This window comes from Columba livia, chromosome 1 (genome assembly GCF_036013475.1).
Source record: "Columba livia isolate bColLiv1 breed racing homer chromosome 1, bColLiv1.pat.W.v2, whole genome shotgun sequence".
NCBI lineage: Eukaryota > Metazoa > Chordata > Aves > Columbiformes > Columbidae > Columba > Columba livia.
The window spans coordinates 11,632,186-11,654,125 of record NC_088602.1 but is presented as its reverse complement, the minus strand read 5'-3'; the positions used below and the strand labels follow the sequence as shown (position 1 = coordinate 11,654,125).

The 21,940-nt window shown below is 41.4% G+C and overlaps 1 protein-coding gene across 10 annotated transcripts in view; it reads right to left on the bottom strand.

Moving 5' to 3' along the window:
- FAT3 (FAT atypical cadherin 3) overlaps positions 1-21,940 on the bottom strand; it is a 419,173-nt gene that overhangs the window by 309,488 nt on the left and 87,745 nt on the right. For all 10 annotated transcript variants that reach the window (XM_065036403.1, XM_065036610.1, XM_065036770.1 and 7 more), the window contains exon 2: positions 12,609-15,920. In XM_065036403.1, the coding sequence (XP_064892475.1) occupies positions 12,609-15,903 (3,295 nt within the window). In that variant the 5' untranslated portion in view covers positions 15,904-15,920. The remainder of the gene's footprint in view (positions 1-12,608; positions 15,921-21,940) is intronic.

Here is a 21,940-nt window from a genome sequence, read left to right as displayed (position 1 = left end):
AACAGGGAATTACAAATTTCCTACAGGGACAAGTTGTAAATGTCTATATATGGCTCAGTATGAATTCTAATGACATGAGTTATACCACTGCAGCTCCGTGCATGGATGGGTCACAAGCATCAAAAAGGTAACCCAACCCTTGTCTTTGTAACTGATCTCCCTTCTCTGCCTCCACCAAAATGACCAGTGTTTGCAGGGCCCATAAATCCAATCAAGGAACTGTCACTCTCACTCTTTTTCTCAGAAAAAAAAAATCTCTATATATACATATATACATATATACATATATACATATTTTCTTCTGTCATTGTGTTCCTGAACTGATTCACCAAGTGACTATGTGAAAAATCAGAGTCACTGCAGGGAGGTGGTAGGAAACACCAGTCAGGACCAGGAATCTGCTGCCTCTGTTGTGGTCAGAACAGATACGTGTCAGATTTAAAGGGAGATGGGAATCACAGCCTTATTTTACTGAAAAGATGTGATTCTTTACAAGCAATTCAAGTTACTACAGCAAAAGCTGTTTGTTAGTTAGTTTGTTTTCTGTGTAGATCAGCCCTTTAGGAGCCCTGCTGGGAAAGACAGTACCTCCTGGATCCAGGTGACTGGGGAAGGGGGATCACAGCTCCTCTGCCAGAGGTTCCCATCCCCTCCAGGGACTTTCCAGGAGAGTCCAAAGCCTCTTGTCAAAGTGGACAAGGTTACGATTGACTGTGCAAACCAACCCGGTCACCCTCCCTGTGACCACGTGGTTATATCTGATCACGTTTAATGTCTACACAGAGCTTCCAACTGGTACCAGAAGACTTTTAATTTGTGGGTACAGAGAAACAGATTTTCTGAGAATTAGCTGGATTTTATCTTTGCCAGTGACAGATTAATATTCATTATGAAAGATTAAGCAATTAAAGGAAATCCGCATTAAAGAGCTGAAACATATGCAAAAAGTTTTAAATACTGATATGTTTACACAAAGACAACACAAACCCTTCTGTGCTCTTGACAATATAGGAATGCAGCACTTGGCACTGCAGCGATGGATACAGCCAGCAACCTCCACCAGCAGAATATCTTTTTTCCACTTCCAGCATCAATAGTTTCAATCCTTATAGTGCAGATAATCCAGGTATAATTTAGATATTACCTTCCATCTTTAGAGGGAAGCAGCAATGGGTTTTGATAATAAATTGATGGGGGGCCAATCTCTAGAGTCAGCAGTCCTAAATTCATTAGGTCAGGTTTATTAAACAGATTTTGCCATTTACCCTTTAGCCAGCACAGCTAAATGTCAGTCCTGTTCCTTCCTCATAAACAGTCCCCATTTCCTCTCCAAATGTCACCGTAGGCACAGTCTCCCTTTCTGATTGTTTTGCCTTTCTCCAGAAGGACACTTTGCTGCTTGCTGCCCACACTGAATGGCATGTTCCCAAAAGGAAGATATCTCATTTACGGCAGAGCCACACTAGGATGCAAAGGAGCCACATGCTCGCAAAAAGCACCTCGTCTCATTAGCAAATGGCTAACGGGAGGCTGCCCCATACCCGCGATGGCAAAATATGAGGTTATCATCCCGGAGGCAGCTGCATTAAACACTGGTGATGGCTTGGACTGCAATCTGCCATCACCCAAGAGTTACTGCTTAATGGTAATTAAGGCAAAACAATAAACCTTACCTAATATAGCCAACTGAAGTAGTGCAGAACCAACCAATTCATCCTTAAAGACCATTTCAAGAAGAAACAATAAAATCCAGTCCTTCTAAAAACAACTCCAAGATCCTAAACAATGCAGGAAGGGTGGTCTCCTGTGAAAAGACGTGCTGGAATTCGGAGAAATCTGTCCCAGCCACCACTGTATGCTATGGCCAAGTCCAGCTCCATCACAGAGATGATGAACACCTCAGGTTCCTTTCAATGAATTTCTACATTGTCATTTCCCTCTCCCAAAGAAAAAGAATCAAACTGTTAACTCATCTACACCTCTCACACCCCTTCAGTAAAATGGGAAACTACATAAATGTTGTACATCAAAGAGGTTCCTTCATTAAAATGTGAAAAATAATTTGTGTACTTTAGATGAAAGGTGTTCTGGGACTGTGAAATTTTCTGGCAAATTTAATTAAATCCCGTAGTTATCCTCCCATAAACACAAAGCTATTGGGAAAAAATGTTATTCAAAATTTAAGTGATTCACAGGGCTCATTTTCTTTTCTTTTTGCAAAATCTTCACCTTATAAACTGAACCAGTGGTGAGAAGCAAAACTATTTTTAACAACCTGCGTGTAAAGTTACATTTCCAGATTAGGAATTCTCAGTAAAACTTTCAAATAAAGAGGAAAAATCCCCAAATAATTATGGGCTGACATGATTTAAAAATCAGAAATGAATTTGCTACTCAAATTTTAGTAAAACTGAAAAATCGAAGGCTTCCATTGTGAAAGATGTGCAGATCTAGCTGTCACATTGTGGAAGCAAAGAGCTATCAAAACCATTGTAAGGGAACTTTCTTTCCTCTGAATATCCCAAGGCAGCAACTCAGACATGGATTCCAGAAACTCTTCTTGAATCAATGACTTATAAGGTACAGAGTCGAGCAGCTCGAGCTGGGTGCCTCCAGAAGAGGGACTCAAGTCAAAAAAACGTTGGGCAATTATACCCTTACAACCTACGATTCCCATCCCTCACATATCAGTTCAGGCCAACTGTAAAATCACTCTGTGCTTTCCCCATTTTTCACTGGATCCCTTCAAGTGGGACATTTCTTATCTCTGCAGGTAGTTGTTTGTCTTTCACCAGCCAGGCTAGATGTCAACCAAAGTCCTAACCTTTAGTTGTCAATTTGCACCTGCAGTTGGGAAAAAATCAGTCTTTGACAATAATAGAAACACTCTTGTTTCTCATGGTTCCATTCTTTTATTTATCTCCAGGGTTGCAGCTCGCCATCCATGATCAGAAGCTCCCCTTATCTAATAGCCTGAACCACTGTGAGCCCTTTTTTGCTTAATGAGGCAGAAAGTTCAAAAGTTCACAGCTTGCAGTCTCAACAAACTTACTTATGCTAACTGAATTCCATATAAGGAATTTCTAAACAAGTTCTGTAACAATCATAGAATCATTTCAGTTGGAAGAGACCCTCAGGATCATCAAGTCCAACCATAACCTAACTCTGGCACTAAACCACGTCCCCAAGAACCTCATCTAAACGCCTTTTAAACCCCTCCAGGGATGGTGACTCCACCACTTCCCTGGGCAGCCTGTTCCAATGCCTGACAACCCTTTCCCTGAGGAATTTTTTCCTAATATTCAATCTAAACCTCCCCTGGTGCAACTTGAGGCCATAAGCATTATACCAAAAAATTCAATAAGCTAAAGCAGTCTATTCCCTCACACCATATACAATCAGATTACGCTCAGGCCAATGTAAACACTTCTTCATAATTAGTCCTGACATAAATTAAAGCAAGAAAGTTTAATTTCATTCCTTGTAGTCACTAGGATGATTACTCATCACTGCTAATGGCCAAGAGCTCAGGTTTGTAACTAAAAACTGATTTTCAATGGCAAAAGCAGCCACTTAACTGGAGTCAGACCCAGATCTCAGCATCTCCTTAGCCCTGGAGCTGCCCACCTCTCCAGTCCGTCACCTCAGAGAACTGTCACTCGTACATGTACAGAGAGCACACTTTGCTCAACTCCAAGATGAAAATATCATCAATGTAATTGAAAAAAAGAAATGTTTCCTAAGAGAAGCAGGTTCAGGCTGCCTCCCTCTCAAGTGGGGGTCGTGGTAACCAGGCTGTCAACAGTGGGGGAGAGCAGCAAAGTTGAGATGTTGCTGGCTACAAAGATATTGCGTAGTTAGAGTCTTCAGAACATAGTACAGACATTAAAGAGCAAGAAGTCAACATGTGCATCTAAATGGAGGGGCAGGTAACCTCCGTAGCATCCTGACCAACCATTTAGATGGGGGATGCACTGGAGGGTACCACAGCTCTCTGCAGACCCACACTCCCCATTTTCTTTCTTGTTCCCCCAATGCTGAGAACACAGAGGAAACCAAGCACAGTCCTACATGTTCATATACTCCGTGCTCCCACAGCACACTGCAACAACACCTGCGCAAGCAGAGGGCAGGTACCACCAGCAGGACTCAGCCAACCGCATCTCATCAGCTGGGGTAGGACTCACCTCACCCAGCTGAGCACCAGGTTCACGTCCAACCTTCATGAGACATTTAACCAGGGGAGTAAAGCCATACGAGATGAACACTGCCCCATGTGAAGTGTTCAATGTAACCCTCAGATCACCTAATTACAGTGAGAGATCACCCAGCTTTCCACCCCACATCCCTGCCCTGTGCTCTGCAAAAAACCCGAGGCACACAGCCTGCAGATCTGTCCTCAACACGTCCCTAGAAAAAGAGAAGGATGTGACAAGCTCCTAACCACAACTGAACGGCTCTACCTCTCTTTTGTCAGCTCTAAACAAAACGATCAGGTCAATGCCAGTGAACAGCTTTGAGAAAGACAAAACTGTAGCACTGCAAACGCCTAATGCAAACCAACTGCCATGAAAACTCCCTCCGCTCACGCACTCCGTTTGGCTTTCTCTCAGTTTTTTTCTTATTGGCAACACTTCAATGCTAATAAGACACCATAAGTGTATAAAATGTAATAAAGATGTTTACATTAAACAGAAGACTACGGATTAAAAGAATCTGTTTTGTGAGGTATAGATGCTCATCTCCAAACATCTATTTTCAGGTAAACACGTACACGTGAAGAGAAAAATATCTGAAAAATATTCTCTTTTTTCTTTGCTGGCAAAGACCTGACAAGTTCCAAGACTTTGACACTGAAATTAGCCAAACAGCCTTAAAATATGACACAATTATTTAGCAATGAGAGCAATGAGATTGGAAGAGCTTTCCAAGCGCGTGCCTGATTTGTCATTACTTGTAGTCCTTGAACTGCAAACAGCTTCACAAAAAGTACCCTTTAATCCAGCTTCCACGGTAAATTCTGGAGCGTGCCTATGTGCTGAAGCAGGGGAAGAGACATGTAGACTCATATTTTGGATCAGTCCATGTTACCACCTGTCTCTGTTCCAAACCAGCCCCACTAATTCCTGTTTCACTCTGTCCAGTTCTACTGCTCCCTAAAAAGCCACACAACCCGTCACAAGGGTCAGATAGGAGGATGTGGCCTCAATTTTCTTGGCCACTGGAGGTTCCTCTCTCTTGGATGTGTTTCAGGAAAGGATTAAGCAGTACAACATAAGTGGCTCCACGTAATCTTAGACACTGTTGAAACATCCTCCTCTGTATGCCCCCAGAGGACAGGGCTGCTCGTATCGCCCTCCACGTGCCCATAAGCCGGCAGTTTTGCATTAACAACATCACTTCTCAATGCCTCTGGGCTCCCATTGGCGCCTTAGAAGAGCCAAACCAGATTTTTCTCCAGTTTCCGCTGAACCACCATGAATTGCTCACATGGGAAGGCAGATCATGGTCTGAAGTGATGCCAGGATGAAGCTGGTGCTCAGATGCTCACACTGAACACCAGACACTGAAGTTAATTTTCCTCTAGTGTCATCTAACTGACTGCCCTGTGGCTTGGTCCCATAGCTGGCACTTTGGGCATAAGCTTTCTGCAGGAGCACCTGGCTATAATTTAATGGACAATATGCACAGAATAATGTAGGGGTCACTTGTGGGGTTACACACAGGGAGAGAATAACAGAACATGCAACAATACAAAATACTCTTGGAAACAAATCTCAAGGGTGACAAAGGTGACAAGAGGAAATAACAAATCACACATTTCTTTACTAACAAATCACTGGGAGATTGAGATGAAATGTTTTATCATCAGGAGCATCCTGAATAGTAAAGGAGATACTCTAAACATTTTCCAAAGAAGGGAAAACATGCAAATTGCAGCTAACACGCAAATTGCAGCTAGCTGTAAAAATTGTACATTGTGAGCTGTTTTATGAGGTATAAAGCCCAGAGAGCTGAACAGCAGGGATGGAACAATTCTGCATGACTGGTCTCACTTAGGATACTTTGAAAGTATGTCAGAATGATACTATGGGCCCTTTAAAGTAAATATTTTCATGAGCTGATAGACTGTTCTAGGGCTCATATTATTAAATAAAAAGTTAAACAAATTTACTCTAGTAAGATTAAGACAAGCCTTGTTCCTTTATGAATTTACAGATACAAATGCCAGGGAAATTATGAACACACAGATATAGAATTTATTAAAAAAAACTTGTTTTTCCACCACAACGAATTTTAAAGAAAAATGTTAACAATTACTTTCTTAAAGCTGGAAATAATGAATGATGGAAAGCTTGCACTATTAAAAGCTGCTAGAGATAACTCACAGAACAACGATAACACCATACCCCAGACTCAGAAATAGCTGCTCCCAGGAATGCTTTATTCATTCCTGACACAGACAGAGGATGACAGATCAGATTCTGGCCAGGACCGTGTTCTGTGATCCATCTGGCTCGTTCCTTCCCAGAGAGGCTGCTCGGGAGATCCATCGCGGCCAGGCTGAGGACCGACCAGCTCCAGTTCTGAGCAGCTGTATGGCCTGAAGTTACTCTGAAAACTGGGTTTAGAAGCCTGGGATAACTAAGCGGCTCCAAAATACTAGCTCCGGGTAATGAAATTTGCCTACACTCACCAGCAGAATGAAGAACACCTGTAATACTAACGCCTTGAAACTCTACACTGAATTCAATTCTGCAAGTGAGTCTGCCCAGATTCACTCACTAGCTCCTACGTGCTTTCATAAAATCAAACAAGAGAGAGGAAAAAAAAATCATGTATCACAAACCATTTTCATTTTTACTTGATTTTGTTTCAAGGAAATGCTAGTAATGGTCCTGCATAAATATTTAACAGACCACTCAAATTATAATAAATGAAAGTATCCTTCAGCTTGCATACACAATAACTGAAAACTATTTTAGAAGACAGTGACAACAAGCAAAGAGTCCGAAGCAATAAATTTATTCCTTTCTGCCAGACAGATACAACAGTGCGGGCACGTCTGTTTTATTGTAAACTACATCATCTGGCGTTTCTAGTTTCCATTATTAACCATTTGAAGATATGATTAGGGTTTTCCAACACCGACTGACTTCTTTTTAGACTCTAGCCACAGTTTGTTAGGAATTTCTGTCACTCATGAGAATTTCTATTGCTCATGAGGTACCTTAAATGGTATCAAATAGAAGATCCGACTGCTATCCTTGGCACCACAAATAAACCCAAGGAGTCTGTAATAATTTGCACTCTGCCTCTATTTAATAGTATCCTTAAGATTTCAGCACAGTGGCTTATTCAGCTGAATTTCAGGGCTGAAAACACCTAAAATAACAAGTTAACAGGGTCATCTGTAGCTCCTGTTCTTACCAAGGGGCCTCTACAGGGGTGGAAATTAGCACCAGCTAACGTCTAAATTTAAAATCCCAATGAAAATCAGGGGAACTCAGACTCCTGAATAACCTTAGGAAACGAGGTTAATAAGTTTTGAAAGTGTTGCTGAAGTCCATGCATATGGGCTTTGCGAGAACATTAAAGATGCTCTAAGCATTTCATGAATACCGCTATTTTATCTCAGTGTTTGATGTCAATGGGACTTAAGAAGATGCTTCAGTGCTTTCCTGGGAAGCAGAAAATGACTTATTGCTCCAGCCTTCTCACCTATGTAGGAGAGTTAGTCATTCCTTGCACCCCAGGGCACTGTCACACCAACTCCAATGAAACCTACAGAAGCCTCTGCAGCAGCAGATGCTGAGTGTGCCTATAGTCTCTGCTCCTCTAGAACTCATTTTGTTCATTTGCCATTACTAGTACATCCACGAGTAATGTAGGGGTAAATATAGAAACTCCTTGAGTGCCAGGCTGTTACATCAACTGTGCACAGAGTAGAAACACATGCCAGACTTAAAAAGTGGAGCTTGAGTCAAAAAAGCTGTTTAGCTGAACCGCAAATCATTAAAAAATGAGAAGGAAGACGTCAGTATTTAGGGTAGGACTGATCTCATCTAACTCAAACTTTCTAGTTAAAAAGTCAGGAAGTCTTGCTAGTTGACCAAGTCCCTACTGCAGCCAGAAAAGAGGTATTGCTAGATGGCATTTAGTTTCCCAATGTAAGTGGTATCATAAACCCATATGCATTTTTTGAACTGGCCACCAGATTCTGAGATAGCAAAAATACACCATTTTGCTGTGGTACCAGCACTATGAGGCTGCACAGAGCAGAGCGGAGAAAATCCAGGTTTTTAAGAAGGCAGTAGAGGACCTCTGTCTGACAGACATCATTTCCACAAGACTAGTTATTATCTATTAGTGTTATCACTACGATGAAAACTCAACAGCACACTGTCATCCCACAAAAACCTTTAACAGAACTCTGCTCATTTTGTGTTATAACAATCTGGAAATATAGAAGGTTTTTTTTACATAATTCACTTCTAAGTCCGTAATTAGGAGACTGGCAAGAAGTGTGGAGGAATACACCAGGTGGGAAGCAGTAATGGAGATGAAGAAATGGCTTGAACTTCTCCATGGCCCCTGAGCAGCATAAGGGGAAGGTCACCACCCACCTCCACAAGATCAAAGCATCAGATCTTGATGACTTTCTATAGATAGAAAAGAGGGTGGGAAGCTCTGTCTAGCACTGTATTCTCAGAAAATGGAAAATCATAAAACATTAGCTACATGACTCTCATCCTCTATACTCTTAAACACCTTATGTCCAGTAACATGCACTTCTTTCCACTTTTTATTTCTAGAACTGCGTATATGTATGGGTTTCATATTGAGAGACAATTCCCTGAAATTAGGCTAAAACCATCTGTCTGGTAGAGAGTACTCATCACAAATTACCCAGCATGCAAACCTGACAATATGGAGGAGACGCCCAAGCTTGCTGAACACAAACCACTGTTCAGAACCTGAAAGGAGAGCAGCCTGTTGTGGAACCCACACTAAAAGGAAGGTCAAGCTTGATGGAGTTAAGATGCACCTATAGGCAGCTGTATATAGAATCACAGAATGTCCTGAGTTGGAAGGGACCCACAAGGATCATTGAGTCCAACTCCTGTCCCTGCACAGGACAACCCCACAGTTCACACCGTGTGTCTGAGGACATTGTCCAACACGGTCAGGCTTGGGGCCGTGACACCTCCCTGGGGAGCCTGTTCCAGTGTCAAGCACCCTCTGGGTGAAGAACCTTTTCCTCATGTCCAACCTAAACCTCCCCTGGCACATATTCCTGACATTCCCTCAGGTTCTGTCATTGGTCACCAGAGAGAAGAGCTCAGCGCCTGCCCCTCCTCGTCCCCTTGTGAGGAAGCTGTAGCCGCCATGAGGTCTCCCCTCAGTCTCCTCTTCTCTAGGCTAAACAAATCAAGTGACTTCAGCCACTCCTCATACAGCTTCCCCTCCAAACCCTTCACCAACTTCGTAGCCTCTTCTGGACCCTTTCCAGTAGCTTTTTATGCTTTTCATCCTGTGTTGCCCAGACTGCACACAGTGCTCCAGGTGAGGTTGCTCCATTGCAGAGCAGAGCGGGACAATCACCTCCCTGCCCAGCTGGCCATGCTGAGCTGGATGCACCCAGGACTCAGTTGCCCTCTTGGCTGCCAGGGACACTGCTGGCTCATGTTCAACTTACCATCGACCAGAATCCCCAGATCCCTCTCCGCAGAGCTGCTTTCTATATCTCTATAGTGGGATAAGAACAAAGCCACCATGCCAACAAGCGTGCAGCAGCATGGTGCGGTGTGGATCCACCACACAGACCAGCTCCTTCTCAGGTATCTCTGCACCATTCCTCCCGCTCAGTATTGATCTGCCTCATGGAGCACAAGCACATTTCAGCACACGGGTGACACCATTAAGATGGAATATTGCAGAAGAATAAAAATAATGCACTCGAGCAGAATTTTGCTGAATGCACGGACGTGCTTGGAGTCCAGCCTGCTAACGTATCAGGATGAATTTGGCCCGATTTACATTCTAATGATTATAATGGATGCTGCAGTCTTCTTTTCATTAAGGCAGCAGCCAAAAATATTGATTTGTTGTACTTTGCACTCCTGCTTACCTTCACAAATTTCAGGAGAGACAGTGCATAAGCCAATAGAGCTGGTCAGTTTAAAAGTGACAAATTAACTGCACTGAAAGTAAATAAACAGCTAACTCTTTGTAAATTAATTCAATATGTGACTTGAGCTCTTTTCTACAGCTAGAAAGGTGATTCATGATACAGCAGCATTTGTGTTGCTACCAGTTCAATAGCAGGGTATTAATGTTGTGTCCTGTTTGACACAGCAGGTCAAATTCTGCACCTGGGTTACAACAGCATGACTTGGAGTAACTCCTGAAGCCCCAAGCCCCGCTCTCCTCATCAAGCCGCATGTTCCCCAGGATGGTTTCAAGAAGGTTGAAGTTGTACTGAATATTTGAAGAAAACAGAAAATGAACCCAAAACAGTCTTTTGATCTGCTGGATTATCAAGTGTCTTGTGGAATGGTTTAGTCAAACAGGACAAGTGAGAGGGTTTGTTCATTTTCATGAAAATACTAGTGAAAGAGTGAAACGAAGACAAATATATACAACTTTTAAAGTTGGGGGTGCAGTTTGTGTTTGAGGGGCTCCCCCTCAGCTAGATTTCACTTCTGGAAATAAACTGAGTGGTTTACTCTGAAATACTGAGTACAATTCCCCTTCCTGTAAAAACATGATTCATGCTTTAATGAACAGGGACCCTAACATATTGTAAAGCTATCACTCCTACTAGTCTAGACACAGGGTAAAAAGCCTCCTTAATTTATTAATGAGCAACATGGACTAATTTACTTTCCCTAACAATTCCTTTCAGTTCAATAAATGTTGGTTGCATCTCGAGATTTTCAGACCAACATTGCAGCATTTGGACAGTCTCCTATCTCTTTACAAAGAACCCATTTATCTGAAATTGATGCTACTGAATAAACAGGTAGGCAAATATATTCAAATGCAGGAGCTTAAACTGACATTCACTTCAACTGCCTAAGTGAAGTTGCACAAATGCCTTCAACTGCTATTAGTACTGCAGGGCATGCAAGTTCTTAATGTTTCTGGAAATTAGAGTAGGTGCCCTCTTGACTCCCTCTTGACTTCTGACACTCAAGTTTGATGTTTCTGGACACAAGGTTTCAACTGTATCATCTGTGCACAGCTGCAGCAGAAAGACTACAGCACAAACAGAGTAAAAATATTTTTCACTGCTTATGCTCAGACGCGATCCACAGCATTTGCAATGTCGTCTGTTTTTCATAATGTTCAGTTTAGAAAGCTGACATTTGATTAAACAGTTTGATTTTGCCAAAACATACATTTTAATCTTATGTTTTAATACCACATTCTCAATTAAAAGCTTTAGAAAAAGACATACAAAGTCTGCTCAAACCACAGTAAGCCCACAGACCTAACATATGTAACATAATTTCTGAAACTGTTGACTAATATTTTCTAATTTCCTCACTACTTCTAGTACCACAGCTGCACCATTACTCCCTACAGCTATCAGGCATTTAAACACTCAGCTTGCTAAGTGGTTCACTAGATAGCCTTTCATACCTGGAATTTCCACATTTTCCGATAGGGTGGCACAGCAGTGAAGTTCAACATCTTGAAATTCTTCACTCTATTAATACTGTTTTCTAACACCGAGGTTCATATCCTACTACATCCAAGGGAAAACTCGTGCAGTTGGTTTACAGGTACCATCTTTCCCTGTATTTCACTGTATTTCCCTGTTGGGGTTGAAAGGGACCTCTGGAGATCATCTATTCCAACCCACTTGCTAAAGCAGGTTCACCAGAGCAGATCACACAGGAATGTGTCCAGGTGGGTTTGAATGTCTCCAGAGAAGGAGACTCCACAACCTCTCTGGGCAGCCTGTTCCAGGGCTCTGGCACCTTAAAGTAAAGAAGTTTCTCCTCATATTCAGACAGAACCTCCTGTGCTTCAGTCTTTTCCCATTGCCCATTTCTACCTTTACACAAGTATACCGACATTGATAAACATGGTGCTACAAGAAAGAGTATTATACAGAATGGCATATCATTCCAGCCTGCTAACTCCCATGAAAAATTACTCCCACCAACAATAATAAGAAAACCACAAACAGGTTTTAGGATTAAATAATTCTTGTTTCATGCTCCTTATTTTCTTTCATTGGGTTTAAACACCGCATTCAAGGTCAAGAGCGTTGTGGCTTTGTGGAGGTGACCTGAGCAATTTAAAACGACCAGCAGATAATACAGTGAGTCATTCCGTAACTATCACTGCTTTCTAAATGAAGTCATCACAGAGCTGCTGAAAAGGAATGTGTATTATTTCACACCCACAGAGTGATGAATGTAACCAGGTAATTAAATCATGTCATTGCTGTGCCTGGAAAATCCTTATTTATGATTTTATCTTGCCTGTTAAGAAGAGCTGAACTTCTTGTTAGGGTAGAAAATAATTATGCCTAAGCTTTGCTTTTGTAAAAACCTCTAGGAAGGAAAAAGGAAATTAGAAACAAAACTCACCAGTTTCTTCATCTATGCTGAATCTCCCCAGGCCGCTGCCATCTCTGATGGAATACTGGATCTCTCCATCCCTTCCAGAGTCCTCGTCTCGAGCAACAACTTGCAAAACACTTGTACCAATGCGGGAGTTTTCCTTTACAGATCCAATGACAGCGAAGTCAGGAAAATAGGGGGTATAGAGATTTTCATTAACATCCACCACTTCGACTTCCACAAAAGAAACAGAAGAGAGAGACACCGGGCGCCCCTTGTCCTTTGCACGCACGGTCAGGTTGTAGAACTGCTGCTTCTCGTAATCGAGCTCCTTGTTCAAGCGGATGGCGCCGCTCGCTTTGTCTATCTCAAACCGCCCGTTGTAATCGTTCACCAGTGAGTAACGGACTTGGCCTCCCAAACCAAGATCTGGATCATGAGTTTCCAACCACGCTATGACAGTACCAACTGGTAGGTCCTCAAGGACCTTCACGTTGTAGCTGGATGGTATGAAGGCTGGAGAGCAATCATTGACATCATCCAAAAAAACCTTCAGAGGCACAATGGAGAACTGTTGAAGACCACTCTCTGCTTTGTCCCTAGCCTCAATCTTCAGTGTATAGTTTGCTTTTGATTCCCGGTCTAGTTGATCAGCCACATACACCATTCCCGTGGAACTGTTGATAGCAAATTGCTGGGTGTCTGTCAGTACTGAGTAAGTCACTTCACCATTAGATCCTAGGTCTTTATCTCTGGCTTCTACCTGGATAATCTCTGTGAGAAGACTTGTACTTTCTAAAATATTAACTGAGTAACTGTCCTGTAAAAAAACAGGCTTGTTATCATTTGCATCCTCCACAGTGACAGTCAACAGTCTCCACGCAGATTTTGGTGGATTACCTAAATCATAAATTGTAATATTAAGGAGATAGAGGTCTGTTTTTTCACGGTCCAAGGGCATAAGAACATTAAGCACTCCTGTCTCCATGTCAATGTTGAAACAACTATCTACGTTACCATCAGAAATTGTATAAAGTACTCTGCCATTAAAACCTGAGTCTGCATCATAGGCTTTTATCCTCAGGATGGTGGCACCAACTGGCAGATCCTCTGAAACCTTTACATCAGTAGGGAAGGATTTGTCAAAATGCGGTGCCTGCCTGTTCACCGAATAATAATCGAGAAAACCATCTTCCAAATTCAGCTTCACATTTGCTTTTGCCTTTTTGAGTAATTTTTCTGCTAGCTTCTGAGCAACTCTAGTTTCTCTACAGCTAAAGGTCTTTGAAGACGCTTTCCCATGGACTACTGAAATATTAACAAACATAGCATCAGCAAAGTTCTCTCCATCAGTTGCTGTTATCTTAAGGCCAAAATTGCTGTTCTTTATGCCAGAATTAACTAGAGATTTTTTCAGTTGCAAGACACCAGAGTCAGGATTTAAATAAAAAATGCCAAGTTCATTTCCAGAGATTATTTTGTACTTCACAAGCTCTAACTCATCTATGTCTATTGCAGAAACAGCAGTGATATGACCACCAACAGGAAAATCGGAAGAAATCACTCCCTGACACGCCACTTTTTCAAAAAGGGGTTTGTTATCATTGACATTGCCTATGTAGATGGTGACATTCACCTCGCTTTCATGGCGGTAGGGAGAACCCCAGTCAGAAGCTCTCACAATGAACCTGTAGCTTTCTGGTGAGGACTCAAAATCCAGTTCTTCAGATGTGCTGATGACACCTGTAAACTGGTTTATTGTAAACGGTAGTGAGTTCAGACTGGCAACGCTGTATGTTATGTATCCATTTTCTCCCCTATCTTTATCAACTGCTGAAACTGCCAACACACTAGACCCCACAGGGACGCTTTCGTTGACAAACGAGCTGTAGGAAGCCTGCTGGAACTCCGGAGTATGATCGTTGGCATCTTCTAACCTGACAGTAACCTCTGCTTTTAAATCATCACCCTTGTTTGTATATACTTCTAATTCATAGAGGTCCTTCTCAACGATTTTCAAAGAACGAGCAGTAGTAATAAGGCCTGTGTTGGGATTGATCTTAAAATACTTGGCATCCTCACTTGGAGATATCCTATATTCCACACCCTGTGGTTCAGGCATCAGCTTAACTACTGCAACCACCACACCAGGAGGTGAAAATTCACTGATCAAAACATCATATGCTTCCTTTTCAAACTTCATGGGGATACTTTCTTTCTTGGGACTAGCAATGTGGACCAGTTTGACCGCAGAAAATTTCTGAGGAGATCCTTTGTCCTTGGCTTGCAGAGTCAGGTTATAACCATATGGGAAGTTGTCCCAATCAATAGGCTTTCTTTCTTTGATTTTATACTCATTCATCCATTTACCTTCTTTAGTCAGGAAGAATTGCTCTAGCGGATCTCCAGCCACAATAGAAACAGATTCTATTTCGCCATTGGCTCCTTCATCTAGGTCATCAATGTTAACAACTGCATAGGTAGGCTCCTTGTCTGATGGGAAGGGAATGTGGGTTACTACATTTATCGTTGGGGCATGTTCATTTATACGTTCAATGTGAACATAAAGCTTGGCAGTGCTGCTTACGCCATTGTTTCCATAAAGCTTCATTCCACGGTCCACGGCCAGAATCTCAAGATCGTATCTGTTTTTCTCATCATAGTTTAACCGGCCACTTAAGGAGATAACGCCACTCGTAGGATGAACTGAGAAGAGATCAACTTTGTTTTTGAAGTAATAATAAAATTCACCATTGGACCCAATATCTGCATCTGTTGCAGTCACCTGTGCAATGCTAGTCCTCAAAGGAGTGCTTTCTGCTATCGTGACAGAGTATGTGGTTGGTGAAAACAAAGGTCTTAAGTCATTCATATCCAAAACCTGGATGTTCACTTTTGTCCATGCTTCCAAGTCCTCTCCTCTGACAGACCCTTTCACCATCAATAAATAGTTGTCCTGGATTTCTCTGTTCAGAATAGCAGAATTCCCACCTTTAGTCCTTATTCTTAGGAAGCAAAAGTCAGCAATGATGACTTCTTCTGCTTTAAAAAAGCCCTCATCGTCACCAGACACTATCCTGTACTTGATATCCCATGAGAGGTCAGCCAAGGTAATGCCCATCCTCGTTTGACTGTTGACATAGGTCCTGGCTGCAGAATTTTCGTACACCGTAGCGTTGTAAGTGGAATGTGTGAAGTGAAAGCCAAGCGGGGTGGTCCCGTGAGCTACCTGACAAACAGAGGCCAGAAGCTTGACCACCAGAAGGGCAAGGCATGACGGAGGTGGCCGTGAGCCTGACCAGCGGCCCATGTTCACCTCCATCACATCGTTCCTTCACCCTGGGACAGAGAGAGAAAACAGGAAACGGTTGATCAAGAGATAAAAACTGTAAAGTGTCATGTAAAAATTACTTATCACATTTTTAATTATAAATAAAATACATGCAATAGCTATTCACTGCATATTTAACTTAAAAAATGAGAACACTATATATGCGTACACAAAAATATGAGTTTTCCATTGTATTTTTACATGTGTGAGTGTGCAATTCACACATACTTGCAAATATACATATATATATGCATGTATATACACTTTTTTAACATTTAAAAAACCTATGAGACCCTATCACATCTATACACGCATGCAGAGAGTCCAGAATAATAATCACAGTGGAAAAAAAACTAAAATCAGACACACAAATTTGAATAAATTTATCTGAGAGGATGAAGCACATACAGAAATTATTCCATTTATTTACCAGAAGCTCCAACTAAGCTTAAGTAGTTTGTTTTCAGAGCATATTGGAAAACTCATTTTTACTCCCAGCACTTGGAAAGGAGACAGGATTTTCATTATGTATGTACCACTGTGATAGCCAAATGTTATCAGGGTTTTTTTTATGGATAGTTAAGAAAAATCACATGGTTGATGAAATTTGAGCCACTAAAACCAAGTAGTACATAAAAATCACTACCTAGATGGTATTTTAATTACAGATACTTTCAGAAAAATCAAAATTGTGGAAGAATTATAGCTAATTAAATGAAATTACATACACATAGACATATGCATACACATACCCAGGTACTAAGAACAGGCAAAATAAAACAAAGAAAATAATACTGTTTGATAAAGCTGCCAGGTGAAGACTCAGGTTAGGAAAAAGCACAGCTGATATGGCCCATAGGACTTAATTCTACCCTTGCATATGTACCACAACGTATCTGTAAATATGGTCACCACTTTACACTAAATCCACTGGGCAACATACCCTAAATGATAACACAGATGAACATTTTTTCTCTATATCCAATAAATGCCTCATTCTCTAGATACTACGTCATCCCGAACTAAGGCCAAGACCCCCTCCAGTCCATCACCCGTCCTGCTGCCAATGGGCTGCCTGACCAGCAAAAGTGGAAACACATCCTTGCCTGGAGTGAATTTCAGCTTATACCACATTCCACTTTGGCAACCCCAAGCAGAATTTGGCTACACATAAGGTGCCCAGCCCCATTGCCAGCAGTCTGACTCAACCCAGTTTCACAGAATCACAGAACGGTTGGGGTTGGAAGGGACCTCTGGAAATCATCCAGTCCAACCCACCTGCTAAAGCAGGTTCACCAGAGCAGATCACACAGGAATGTGTCCAGGTGGGTTTGAATGTCTCCAGAGAAGGAGACTCCACAGCCTCTCTGGGCAGCCTGTTGCAGGGCTCTTGTCCCTCTCCAGCCACCTCAAAGCAGTAAGAGGCTGTCCGTTGATTTCAAAAGGCTCATTATAAATACAAGTATTCAAATGCAATTCATAACCAGGCATTTGGGGAAGATTTGAAGTTCCTCCACACAGTCCTGTTGTGCAATAGCCCCAGAGCCTCACTGGGAGCCCAAATGGAGACAAGGTGAGTAGAGACATCAGCTGAAGGTTGCTGGATGGTGCTGCAGAAGCTGTGAACCAGGCTCCTGCTTATTGCTTCCCACTAAAAGGAGAGGAAAGGAGCCTGAGGAAACCAGGTGCTTACAGCGAGACAGTGTGAATAAGCTTCTTTGTCACAGAGTACATTCACTGCTACTCGTGAAAATCACAGAAATCAATTTTAAAAGGCAATTGTTGAAAGACCCACTGCACACATACATTGTTCTCATTGTCATTTAAAAGCTGCTTGAAAACGTAGTTTTCTCCAAGCTAGAATACAGAGTGGAAAAGGACAGGAAAAGTTCTCGATAATGACAGGGGTTAATTTAAATTTCCAACCTGATTTCCACATGCCCTAGGAGATTCATAAATTGTGTGCAAGTTTTGGAATATGAATTCATGTTAGTTATCACTTCCAATATAACTGAATGACTATTGCACTTTTAAGTACGAACGATAATCAATTTATCGCTCTGATGTTCACACAAAACACTTAACTTCCTGATCCCACAGTCTGTATCCCATTGCTTAACACATTAATCAATCTGATGAATTCGTCAAGGCGCTCATCTTTCGATACACTTATTTTCACATGCAGTTCTCTTCCTGTTTTGTTTCCTTCTTTTATTTTCTATTATACCAACATAGAAAAGGAAACTCCTTGAAAACAAAAATGTGATATATCAGCTCCAGGACTTGCATTCCCAAGTAACAGGCAAGTCCCCACAGAGGTACAGGCGACAGGTCCTTTTCTGAATATGCGGCTCAATTGTTGTGCATGTATCATGAGAGTCCTGTGACTTACACTTGAACTCACACAGTTTCTACACCGAATATGTACAGATCTCCAACGCGTTTTGTGCACATAAGGGACCAGTTTTCCCCATGCTCTCCCAAGCTGATCCCCAGATGACCCAAGATGGTATTTTTCTACTTTAGTAAGGAAAGATTTATTTATTGTTGTTGCCATTTCATTCAACCAAAAGATCAGAGCAGTAGCATCTTATTTTTTCAGCACAGCAAACATTCATCAACTTAATCCACTAGTGTGAAAATACCAAAGTCCCTTATTTTCATGGGGCTTTGTGTGAATCACTTTGAGCGCTGCCACTAAAAGCTGCTGCTTCAGCCTGGCGTGGGAGACGATGCTCTCAAGTAGAAAATACAAGCAATATATAGTACGCTCCTGAGTAAAAGCCAGTCAAGGGGAATGAGAAATTCTAATGAGACCCAACTCATATCAAAATAAAGGGCTGTGCCTATTCTGTGAAGTGGCATTATTAAAATACTCAACAGACAAATCTTTTTTGCTGCCTTTCACCAAGAGCACTTCAGCATCCTCTGTCTACACTGCAATACCAGCCTCTCCGCACAGCTAAGAGAAGGGAAATTTCTGCTGGCTTGTGATGGAGACTGATATTACATTTCATGTAAGAACCCAGACTTTATTTCATCACAGCTCAGCAGTTTCCCAGAAATAGGTCTCTTTGAAGTAATTAAATAAATCATATTATCCTATTTAAGTCTCATTTGGTGGTCTAGTTTCTCCTGTCCACACTGTAGTTCAGCCTGAGTTGGTTTCTCTCTGTCATTCATGGCCATCAACATCAGGTTTCCAGGTCCATCATAACCAGAAATCAGTTTTCCTGTGAAATACATTGCTACAAGCAAAAATGATTTAAAACTTTACTTTCAGGTTAGCCGTACCCAAGGTTACAGACTGCCAGGGTAACCGGGTATCAAAGCAGACATTTACAAAGCTATGTGATTAGGTGAACCTAATGAAAAAGTTGTGTATATCCCAGGCAATATAACATGACAACCTTATGCTGCCATTCCATTTACCTATTTATTTTCAGAGAAAGCCAGGTCTAAGGTCTAGTCTGAAATACACTGCTGTAAATCCAGTCACGTCAAGCCTACCAAAAAAAAAGTTGTAGTCGTTCAGTGCAATCGGGATTGATCCTGAAACAGTAAATGCAACCTAAAAATAACATATGTATGTGTGTGTGTGTGTATGTGCGCCTTCGTGAACGAGTGTTTTAGTTATGTATATATATGTATACACAAACATACATTTTTAGGTATAATTTCAGGGTTGGCTCTGGAAAAACTGGACCTTCACATCAGGCAGCACTTTCAGAGTTTGATTTCATTTCAGATGTGGTATGCAGAGTTGTAACAAGCTCCTCATTGAAGTTTTTCATCTATCCATATACTTATATGGCCATCATCGTTATATTATTTGAAAGTCCCAATGGATGAGCTATTAAACTGCCACTTGGGCTACCCAAGAATGTTTTATTCATTTACTGAATTCCTTTCTTCTGGGATATTTGTTTTTAAGAGCTCATAATACATACATATTCAATGCACAGGAAATGTAATGTGATAGGTTACAGAAACAAAGTACAAAGCAACCCACCGTAAATTAAAAGGCATTTCTTTAAAGGCACTTCTTGTCAAAAAAATGTTATGGTTTCAAGTGAAGAGAAAGGTTGTGATTACTTGTGCTTGATTTTGAAGTGTTTGGGCAGGAGCTACTAAAAGAAAAAGGAAAAATCCAATCCCCTGGTACTGCTCAACATGGTTAGTCTGAAGAAACAGCTCTAGCAAGAGCAAACATTAAAAGAAAAAACCTCATTGTAACTACCCGAGGAGGTGACAAGATAAGACAAAGTAGGAGTACAGCATCTTTCCACACTTACATTACATATTCTGGCCTTGAAATTGGAAGGAAGGAATGGAGAAATAGAACGGTGTGTCTTGATTTTTAACAGTCTTTAAAATAAGCTCGAACATAATGGAGAACTCTGTAATTTCACATTCAGTTCTACACTCAGCCACTTTGCTCCTTGAACAAAGATTAACTGTGTGACCCAATCCTTGCAGAATAGCTGCAGAGACCTGTAGGTGGCTGGTGCTCCTCAGAGGAATTGTTGAGGTGTATGAGCGTCATTCTTTTTTCTCATCTTGGCTCTGGCAACCTTCACTCTGGGCTGCATCCAAACGTAACACCCCACCAGACCAGGAAGGAAGACTCGGGTCCCAGGATCTGCCAGCATTCCCGAACACCAAAACTGTGGCTCTAATTCAATGTGCAGATATGAAACAAGTGCTATGCGATCCTTTGTTTGATTCTCTCTCTCAAGGCTAATTCTTCTAATCCCAAAGGTTTCCGTATCATAAAATACTCAAAAAAGAAAACAATGCATATACCTCTTGGGTAAACTCTGAAAATATTTTAAAAGTGCCAAAAGGACTTTTAGAGAATATAAGTAATATAGCAGGTAAATGTCTTCAGCAGACAGAATGAATAAGCTCTTAGCAGGACATGATAGAAAAAAAAGAGTATTTTCCTCTCTCCCTTCTTATCCTCCAGCCCAATTATAGCCTATAAGATAAGGATTTTTCTTTAAATTAACTTAAGCAATGTGACTAGCTAATAGAATACAACTATTTAAGACTTTCTACAGGTCTTTTGAAAGAAAAAAGAAACCAATCTGTGCTTCAGCTTCCATCTTCACCACAAGGACCCAGTGGAGCTCTTACGTACAGGGTCCTCTGGGCTGGGAGGACAAATACGATTCCTCAACTTTGGATGACAAGTTTCCAAGAGTTAAGGCATTTATACACTTGTGTGTAAGGGAAAAAAAACAGAGTCAATAAACCTTTGTTTAAAAGCTTTTACTTCGATTGGTATTCCTCCTGCAGAAGTTGGGAAAGAGAAGGTCCCTTCTCACTTAGAACAGAAGTGTGACGGCACCGTATGGAAAAATATTAAAATCTGGAAATATCTCAGGAGAGTTGTCACAATTCTCTTTCAATGGGAAGCTATTTAAAATCTAGAAAATAGGCAGCTTTACAGAAAAAAAAAATAGGTATACTTGAAAATATAAAGGTCTTTTTTAGGAGGCAGAAGGACATTAACTTCATATGCACATGAAGTCAAAATAGTATGTAGTGACGCATCTGCAGCAGGAGCAGAAGATCCTGATTTTGTTGGAAGTGACCTCAATCTTACAAGTAACTCCTTCCTTTCACTCACACAACACTGGCAGTAGCCTATCTATTCTTACGGTCTAACCATTAAAACATCAAACCTACAAGCCTGTCACCCAGGTAAATCCATGTGGTTGAATGAAGCCCCTTATTCTCCGTGCTACTTCATATCACTAACAGCAACCTGCCTACACAAAAACTTCTGCATGACCAGGCCATGAGGACCTGCAGAAAGGGTGCAATGAAGGTTAAGAAGCATTCTTGACTGGTCTGTAGTTGTTACCTATTTAAGCCTTACATGAAGCTTCACCAGTGATAGGAAAAGACGTCTTTTACAATCTGTCGTTGATATTGCAACAAGGAGGTGGGGCACCAAGTACATCAATGCCCTCTCCCAGAAGGAGCCTCTTCCATAGTTCAGAACTGCAGAAAACTCTTC